The following is a 10,009-nucleotide window of genomic DNA, read 5'->3' as shown; positions in this document are numbered from 1 at the left end:
GCTTTATTCCCGCGGCCTGGCCAATTGTTTTTTTGCTTCCGCCCGCCTGCTGCCGCCGCGCCTGCTGCTGCGCGGCCGCCGCCGCCGCAGCTGCTGCTGTACCGCGCCCGCCTAGCTTGGCTGCCTGCCTGGCTGCTAGCCGCCACGCCAGCCGACCGCCGCCGCCTGCTTACCATAGCCGCCCGCCGCCGCTGCCATGCCCGCCGCCTGGCCGCCGCCGGCCCGCCGCTTGCCATAGCCAAAAAGGCGCCGGCCGACGCCGCCCTCCTCCCGACCTCCTGTTGTTAATAAGAAAGATTTTTTCAGAAATGGTTGGATTGAATTTGCCAACACCTTGTTATCATCCACCTCATGCTGGCATGATAGCCTTTCTATGTCTTCCAATTCTACCTTCTTATATTCTCATATGAATGTTTGGATTACTATGTAATGGACAATGTGTGATGCCTAATACCTGATGATGAGATGGATGCTGGATGCGTTGGCAGTTGCGCCGCCCACTGCGGCAAAAACTCTGCAAAAAAAGAAGACCAAATAGCACCTGAGCTGTTCCCACAGCCATGTCGAACATTTTCGAAGATGAAACCGTTGTGTGAATCCTAATAAGCTAAACTTTTAACCTGCTTCCTCTCCTTTCCAGAAAGCCTTCCTGAGGGTGCAGGATTCTCAATGGTCCATCTCATCTCTTTTTCCTCCTCCCTCCGTTGTTGTTGTGGGGAGATGGCATCTGGAGTCGCCACCTCAGCGAAGAGCTTCTGGAGGGAGGAGCAGGTAAAGTTTGCCTATTTGGTTCACCATGCCGTTTCTCTTTCTGAATGTTCGACTATGTGCTGGAAACGCTCAGTTGCTTAAATTTGGTTCTCTTGCAGGGTTGCGGATGGGGCGCAAAACTGCATCCACCCATCCATCTTCATCATCAAGGTTGCATCATAACCATGTTCATACAAGTAAATTTCCCTAACATTCATTGAGATATAAAAGCGGGCTGAAATTGCGACGATAATTGGTAAGCTTCATTAGCCACTGGTTGGTGTAAGTTTGTTTCCATTCATTCCAACCATCTCTCGCAAACATCTGTCTTTATTCATTACTCGGGAGGGTGGAGGGGCGGCGTGCGGCGGGCTTTGGCTATGGCCGGCGGCGGCCGGCGGCGGCGGCGGCTTGGCAGCGAGCGGCGGCCGGCTGATGGTGCGGCGGCGGCGGTGCCTGGCGGGGTGGCGCCTATGGCGGCAGCGCAGCCAAGCTCATGGCCCGGGGCGTAGCGCAGCTTGGGGCCGGCGGGCTGGGCGGCGCGCCGCGCAGCTATGGCGCCGGGGCGGCAGCAGCGGCGGAAGCATGATTATTAAATCGTCAAGCAGCAGCTCCAAACAGATGTACCGTTAAAAACAGCAGATGTTTTTCCCTCCATACTTCTTTTTCTCTCATTTAGTTCTCCTCCTCTTGTCCCTTCTCTCTGATGCTCAGTCATAAAACGTACTTAACCCCATTCAACTCTCTTTCTCACAAACATTTGACCATTCTCATTTCCCAGATCCATGTAATGGTTCAGCTCTCTCTGACCTTAGTTATTGTGTCCCTGCTCCCTCTTTGGCACCTACTACCTACAGAGATTACTTCAGGATACAAGTCGAGAGAGAGAAATGATTAGACCAGAAACTGAGAGCAGCAGAAATGTGAGTCAGTCCTCTCTTCCTTTGATCAGTCAGCCCGGCTGGCTTTTGGTTGCTAGATTTGCTGTCAGGCAGACAAGAGGATACTTGTAGTGCCATGACACAGTTTCCTTACAAGGCAACAATCATTGCACACAAAATGCAAAGAGCAGCTTTGAGACTTGTACAGAAGGAGTTGCGGATGTCCATGCACACATGAACCTCTACTCTCTAACGTCTTCTCTGTTGTCTCACATCCTTCATTTTGATGTGCATTTTAAAATCATCAAAAGCAGCCACATATAACACTCTCATAATTTCCTTTTATGATTCTCTGGTGTTTGGATCCTGTTTCACTTTCCATTTACACGCTGATTAAAAAGAGAAATACGGAAAAGGCTGATTGTGAAAACAAGAATTATTGTGAATCTGTACCACCCGAACATCTGCAATAAATCTGAGTTCATACCCATCATGGCAGTTTTCATTCCTTTTTATTGATTTTTACTTTTTCTGTGTAACATTTACGGTATGCAAATCATTTGGAAATGTATTATTCACACCTTTATCAGATTCAGCTTTGTTGGTTAACATATACAAGGAATTGTATTCATTTATTGTTGCAGAAACAGTAATAAAGCCATAAAAAGGGAAAAAATAAAACATATAATATTAAACAATAATACATAAATAAAATATAAAAACACACACATATATATATATATATACTATTAAATAAAGAAGAAATATTAGTTTAGAGTGCAAATATGCTTGAATGAATATTAAATGACTAATATAATCGGTTGCTTCATACGCAAACTTTAGAGTCCCAAAAGTGGTGATAACAAAAACCATAAAATAGACACAGTTAAAACACAGAGAGATCAAATCGAATAAGGTTTTATTACCTGTCAAATCCGAAAAAAGGCAAAATACACCCCACCGCCCCAGAAAAAATCAGCACACATTTTCCTATTTTACAGATTGTTTTACCTTGGTCTACCAACATGCTGTACAATACAATAACATGGAAGCTCGCAATACAATTGTTGGAAAACAGGATTATTTTCTTAAAAACAGAAATACTTTAACACTAAGTATTCAGTTATGAATTAGTGGGTTAGAGTAAGTGGTTGTGGCAGCGGGGTGGTTAGAGCGGGGTGTGGTTACAGCTGATCTCTCACTAAATAAAAGCATGCTGGTTCTGTTCTCTCTTCTTCACATGTAGTAATGTATACTAGTTAAGGAGGCTCTGTTATGATGTTTGGGGTTTAGTGTGTCATATAGGTTTTTGTGCATGTAAATGGTGTGTACACTGAACAGTTTCTTCCGCTCTGTTACCGGTCTCATTAACAAGGCCTGGGACCCCCACTGACACTTGCCTTTAGCCACTCTATAGACTGCACAACCCAGTCTCACAGCATTTAATGTAATAGTCACAAAGTTAATTTAATCTATTGATTCGGGTTCACCAACACGATTTTCCCATTTTTTTCGTGTCACACAACAATTTATTTATTTCTTTATTTAACCTTTATTTAACCAGATAAAAGCCTTTAGATAAAATATAATTATCAATGCTGACCTGGCCAAGAAGGCAGCAACGTTACACATAACACATTTACACAAACATAAAACAAAAATACAGAGAACACAACTAAGAAAACAAAAGACGACAAAGCAGTCACTACATTGTGCACATTTGGGACAGTAAGAAAGGTGCACTACTTATTACTGCAAGAGCAGCTGGTGGTAAGGACTTCAGACAAATTCAATTTAAAACAGGCTATTGGGACAAGTGCCCTCAGTTTTAGGTTTGATTGAAGGTCATTCCAAGACCAAGGACCATAATAAAAAAGACTCCTTTTCCCAGCCTCAGTCCGCACAGCAGGAACCTGGACCCGTATCCAGGCACTGGATCTGAGGTTGTAAGAGTCACAAACTGGAGCAAATCTGGCACATACGGTATGTAGAGTGGAAGCTTACCTAAAATGACTTTATACAATAATAAAAAACAATGCTGCATCCTACGCATATATAAGTGAGGACCATCCAGTTAGGCTATACCGTTTGCAAAGATGAGTCCTATAGGGTGCATTTGATATATAACGCAGTGCAGCATGGTGGGTCCCTGCTTTTAAAAGCAATGTATTTCTTTTGGTAGTGTGCTTTGCGCCTGCAGCACGTCTTTTTGTCCGGTCGGGTCTTGGAAGACCGGAAGCTGTGTGGTTCATAAAAACATGTTCTTGCTCAATATCAAGCCACGATTATTGTTTTTATTTTATATATTATCTGACTTTTTTTGCTGTCCGTGAGGAAAATAAATGGGGTTCAGAGCCTCAGAATACTGAAATCTGTATTTTTAAAATATTTCTTTCCTTCTAATTTGTTATTATTTGGTGCAGGTACGAAACATACTACCAATAGAAATAAATTGCTTGCAAAATGGTTCTGTTTCAGAATACTGAAATCTGTATTTTTTGTAATCTTTTTTTCCTTCTAATTTGTTATTATTTACATTGCTTTTAAAATCGTTCTGTGTGAACACGAATCAATAGATTAATTTTGTGACAATAACATGAAATGCCGTGAGACTGGGTTGGACTGTATGCATTACACTAATGCAAATTAAACAATATCTTGTTTTTATTTATTTCATTTAAGTATCGCCTGTTCTGCACAACCTTCGAAATATTTAGCACTTTTGTACACAAGCACATCTTTTATTTTATTATTCCAAGTACTTTGTAATAGTATACTGCACATAATTGTTTGGTGCAGATTTCATGCAATACATTTTCCGTACCTAAAAAACAAAACAAAATAGTTTTTCTTACTTTTTATATTCTTTAACTGTGTTTAAGTGTGCACCATATACACCAAGAGTGTAATAATGTGTAAACCTAGACCGTTTTGACATTTTTAAATAATATGAATTAATACAAGCATACTAAAAGAACGTATCCGTTTGCACAGTTTTATTAACAAAGTGATGAGGTCACTCATCAAAGCCAGTTACTGCACGGGGGAGTGTGGTGTGCATGGGTGTGGGGGGGGGGGGGACATCTGTCATCGTTCAGAGTTCAAACAGGGGTGGATCTCAAGTTACTTATTTTTCATTTCCTCGCTCCTCGGTCCTAGGTATCACCCGGAAATAAATTTTTCTGTGCCATCTTGAAGGTTTCCCATTTCTCTAATTTCCCCTCCTCGACTCCCCTCCTCGACTCCTGTCCTCGTGTCTTAGTCCCGCCCACAAGAGATGCGAGCGGAGGAGTCAAGGAGGCGAACCGAGGAGAGAGCAGTGGAAGCAGCAGGCGTTTAGAGAAAGGCTCCTGTAGCGCCTCCCAGAGTGCAGGAAAGCAAATGTGGGGGGGTGAGAAGTGTCCCTGCTGATGCGGCACGCCTTTCGGCAGACTTTTTCTGTGTGATGGATTGTGTTGATAGCAGGCAGAGGAGGACCGGTGATGTGCTGGGCTGTTTTCACAAGCCTCTGCAGAGATTTCCGGTCTGCGGCAGTGCAGTTGTCGTACCAGACCGTGATGCAGATAGTGAGGAAGACAGGCACCTCTCACTCGCACTCTTCTCTTCCGCAGCGCCGCTCCCTCTCGCTGAAATTATGAATGTATGTAAGTCGTATAGTAATCGTAGGTAACACGGCAGGTTCCGGGACTGTTAGTTTTCATCTGATTTCAAATAAACAAAGTCTTGGCTTTCAGAAAATTAAACTTGTTTGGCAAATTCAGATGATAAATACAACTTTGAGGCTTCGGCATAATTACAAGCGGAGGACGGAGTAACTTGACGTCACAGCGGGCATAACAACAACCGGTGTTTCTTGTGAGTGTTTTCCCCGGGAAACAAACACTATACACCCAAATGCAAAAATACACAAACACACACACACACACACACGTACACAGACACTCGCGAGCTTCCCCCAGACCAATAATCCAAGCGAAAATATTTTCGATCAATCAATCAGATCGATGGATTCCAGAGAGGAGGAAACTTTAAAGGCCTTTTTCTCAAAATGATGACTCGGTGACAGTCATTATATAATGTGACATATTTTGCTTAATATTTGGAGTACAAAAACAATCCTGATATCATTAGAAAGCTAGGAATCTCCTCTTGTATACAACTTCAAATGTGCCTTCGGGTCAATGCTTCTGATTTCGATAGAGCAAGTCACAAATGTAGTTGGTAGTACAACACAGCCCTGCGGCAATTGTAGTTTTAATTTAGCTCTGAGCCTAGGATTAGCTGAAAAGAGTCCGGGAAGCCTATTTACAAGTTAACAGCATTAAATAAAACAATGATACGATGATACAATGAAATTGCAAAAATGGTAAACAGCTGCTGCTCTCCCATCCACCACATGGGATGAGACAGAGACCGACTTCCTGCTTGGGTCACATATTTATCATCCGAAGTCTTCTCCAATTGGCTTGGCGTTGACGGGGGCCAGGGAGGGGCCAGGTTATATTGGTCTCTTTGTCTGACAAGGTGTGTCCATGTGATCTTCATTCGCCCTCTAGTGGTGTATCCAAATAACATTCTTTCATAACATACCACATGACCTAGATAAACCACTCAACAAAACAAAGGGTCTGTTAGTTTATGATCACATTATGTCTTGTGAATAGAAGGAAGTGAGTGATCATCAGTCAAAGGTCTTCCATGATGACCTGGCATTTTTGATTGTCTCCAATAAGTGATTCATAATATTGATTTGATTTCTTACACTTTCCAATAGAGTTTAAATGCACCTTTGAAAAATTGTTGCCTATTCTTTGAGATTTCACAGTAGGACATTTAAAATCTCAGAGATGAGTTAAATGTCTTGACAGAAGCTTCCTTTACGTCTGCCAATCGGGACCCGTGTGTGAAGTGACCCCAGCGGGAATTAGCGGATTGGTGATTTCAGACAAAATGTATTAAAAGCAGTTTCTTTTTAGCTGACAACTTTAAAACACTATCAGATTTGATTAGTTGTATCGCTTACATTTAGCTTGAAAAGTCAGCAATAAGAAATGAATCTAATATTTCTGACAAACTATTTCCGAATAATATCCTGTAGTACAGGGGTGGCCAACCAGTCAGAGGTTAAGAGCCAATCATTTTACAGTGTTACTGCAAAGAGCCACATCATACACACAGTTACAAATGCCTGTCCCCACACCTCTCTCTCTCTCTCTCTCTCTCTCTCTCTCTCTCTCTCTCTCTCTCTCTGCTCTCTCTCTCTCTCTCTCTCTCTCTTCTTTTGCTTCACTTTTTTTTGCTCATCAGCCTTTCCTGTGTGCTTGCCCGCACCCTCACTCCTCTTCCCATGGTGAGGCCTCTCCTATCTCTCCAAACATGACAAATGAAAAAAAGAAAATGTACAATAATTAAGACACACTCAAATAACACACCCTCCCATATAAACACAACACACGCATCCCAGAAAGACCAAACAAACCTTTGCTCAGTCCTAGATGTCTTGCAAATTTCACACTCATTCCACAGAAATAGACTTAAAGGTCACCTATTATGCCAAAATCCACTTTTATGTCTCATGTCTACGTCAAACATGGACCCTCTGTAGAAAGAGACTTCTGAAAGTTCCAGCGAAAAAATATTCTCTCGCTTTTTGTCCTGATCCATTTACTATAAAAACCTGTCTGAAAATGAGCTGATCAGATTTTGGCACTTTCACTGATGTTATAACATGTTATGGTGTAACCCATAGCCAATCCACCCTAACCAAGGTAACCCCCCACACCTTATCACCTGAATCCCTCCTAGAGCACCATTGTGTTTCTTTTAACCAAATATGTCCTCAGAGGGCGTGGGGAGTGGGTCCTTATTTTCATCTCTAAACGTAAACAGACAGAGAATCAGTCACTTAGTAGAGTTAGTTCCGAAGTGGTGGCACAGTTTGACGAATGACATTGTCAGCCAGTCTGCAGAGGAGGGAGAGAGAGAGAGAGAGAGAGAGAGAGAGAAGAGAGAGAGGAGAGAGAGATAGAGGTGGGGGGACAGGCATTTAACTGTGTGTATGAGTGGCTCTTTTCAGTAACACTGTAAAATGATTGGCTCTAACCTCTGACTGTTGGCACGCCCGCAGACGCAGTTGGCAGACGCAAACGCAGACGCAGAGGGAACCAGACGGCAGAGGTAGACGCTAAGCTCCAAGCTGTCCATCCTCACACACTCAGGTACCGCAATTGCTATTTGTTCTTACTCGGGACCAAGTTTGCTTCCCAACCCTGCCAAATGTGCCTCCACGTCCGCCCGCCCCCGTCTGAAAGGCAAGAAAGTGACGAGATGGAATTTCTTAGATCAATTTAGAACCGAAACTAACATTCTAAACGATACGATAGATCGTCATTTTTGGGAACCCGGTTCCGAACCAGAACCGGATTTCGGTATCCGACCCATAGCTGTGAGTAACGTTATTAGTAACGTGCTGTGAGCCTGTCCTCTGCCGGCTCAACGGGACGATGACAGGGATGTGACACTTTCAGGGGATGACAAAATATTCCAAAAACCCATTGCTTGCTGCAGTACACGCGAACTACATCTCCCTCTATCATATTGATCTGGATCCGAAGTCTGAACATGAGCCGAGCCCAGCTCGACCTTCTGACTCTGAAGTTCTGAACCAATCACAGCACAGATAAATTGACCTGGCTTCCGTTTCTACATACTGCCTTGCCGTTTCCACTATACCTTCTCTCACACATTCTCTTGCACACATATATGGTCTTTCAGACATGGACATATGTTATTAATATTAAATGTAAACATTGAATGATGTGCCATGAGACAAAAGTATAAATATGTGCGTTACAATATATAAAAACTGAGAGCCAAAGTATGATGGTGAGTGAGAAATGTATAAATTAATGTGAGTGACCAATGTATGAATGTGTGAGTCCAAATATATGAATATTAAGCAGTGGAAAATATATGGATGGAAGGAGACATGTGCTGTTCGGGGACTCCACACACATCCATCCTTTCACCAAAAAAATAAAAACCAACATATTTGTTGGAGGACGAATTACGGCCTGTTACGGCCCTCATACCAGTTATTGTCACCATTAACATTGTGTCTCAACCCAAACTCTCAGTAAAAAAATGGTGAAAAAAGTTGTTATCTTAACAGGCCCGTCTAAACTACAGGCATCGAAAAATGCTTTCAACGCTTCGCCCATTCACTTGAATGGGGTGACCGTTGAAGGATTTTTAATCTTCGCGAACTGCATTGTGGGGAGCATGGCAGGGGCTTTGCAAGCATCACAGAGCAATACTATTCGGCATTCAGCCAATCAACATCCCGTTTATGCAAATCCGCCAGTGCAGCTCTAGCCAATCAACCGCGTGCAACGCTGGGAGAGCCCAACCCACTCTCTTCGTTTGGCGTACAAATCGACCGACTGTTACACATTGGAAAATGCGTGCCAATAGATAACGCTAAAGTCCGATTTTGTGTGCCTATCATACGCTCAACTATTCCCATTGAGTTGTCTGAGTCCGAGTTTTGCGTGCAGTATGAGACGCAGATGGATACGGTCGTGTCTGAGAGACCGGAAGCTGTGTGGTCCATAAAAACATGTTATTACTCATAGTCAAGCCACGATTATTTGATTTTATTTTTAATCGTATAATGTCTGACGTTTTTTGCCGTCGTGGAGGAAAATAAATGGGGCTCAGAGCCTCAATATCTGAAATCTGTATTGTTTTTAATCTTTTTTTCCTCGATTTGTTATCCTTTTCTAAATAACACACTGTTATTTCTAAACAATAACACAACTATTATGCTTGTTTTTATTTATTCGTTTGATTCTATAATATTGGGCTTTTAGCCGTCCGTGTCAAGGAAACTGATTTTCAAAAATAAGTCACCGGAAACAGACGTATGGCCCGGTTCAAGCTCAATGATTTGGATGTTGTAAGCCGCAAATGCACGCTGGGATATGGTGTCCCCACATAGCACGTTTTCCGTTAAAGGTCCACTGAGACAGCGCAGTCGAGAAGGCCGATTCGCCATTAAACAGAAGAAGAAGAAGAAGAAGAAAGAAGAAGAAGAAGACGACGACGACGAAATTGAGCCCCTCCTTGACACGTGAGTTCTCTCCGAGGTAAACCCGTTTTTCTGTAATGTAATAAAGAACATTTACATGTTTTTTAAATGATTTCCAGCTTTTGCATCACTTTAACCACAGGCAAAACCATGTGTCGACATACCAAGCTTACGCGTGAAACTTATTTGCTAGTTAAACGTGAACTGCTCAGTTAGCATCATTCCGAGTTAGCCTTAGCTAACGTCTGTCGTTTTACGGAGCTGTTGCAGTTTACAAATCAATCGATAG

At 42.7% G+C, this 10,009-nt stretch overlaps 1 protein-coding gene across 1 annotated transcript in view; it reads left to right on the top strand.

Annotated features, from left to right (window-relative positions):
• Window positions 1–2,122, top strand: part of LOC104951482 (keratin, type II cytoskeletal cochleal-like) — a 26,970-nt gene extending 24,848 nt beyond the window's left edge. Inside the window, exon 10 of the mRNA XM_010778145.1 lies at window positions 1,147–2,122. Coding sequence (XP_010776447.1) covers window positions 1,147–1,383 — 237 coding nt within the window. The 3' untranslated portion in view covers window positions 1,384–2,122. The remainder of the gene's footprint in view (window positions 1–1,146) is intronic.
• The last annotated feature ends 7,887 nt before the right edge of the window (window positions 2,123–10,009 follow it).

Source organism: Notothenia coriiceps, unplaced genomic scaffold, assembly GCF_000735185.1.
Source record: "Notothenia coriiceps isolate Sejong01 unplaced genomic scaffold, NC01 NC01_scaffold00018999, whole genome shotgun sequence".
Lineage (NCBI taxonomy): Eukaryota > Metazoa > Chordata > Actinopteri > Perciformes > Nototheniidae > Notothenia > Notothenia coriiceps.
The sequence above is the reverse complement of the archived record's forward strand: the minus strand, read 5'-3'. Positions and strand labels throughout refer to the sequence as shown.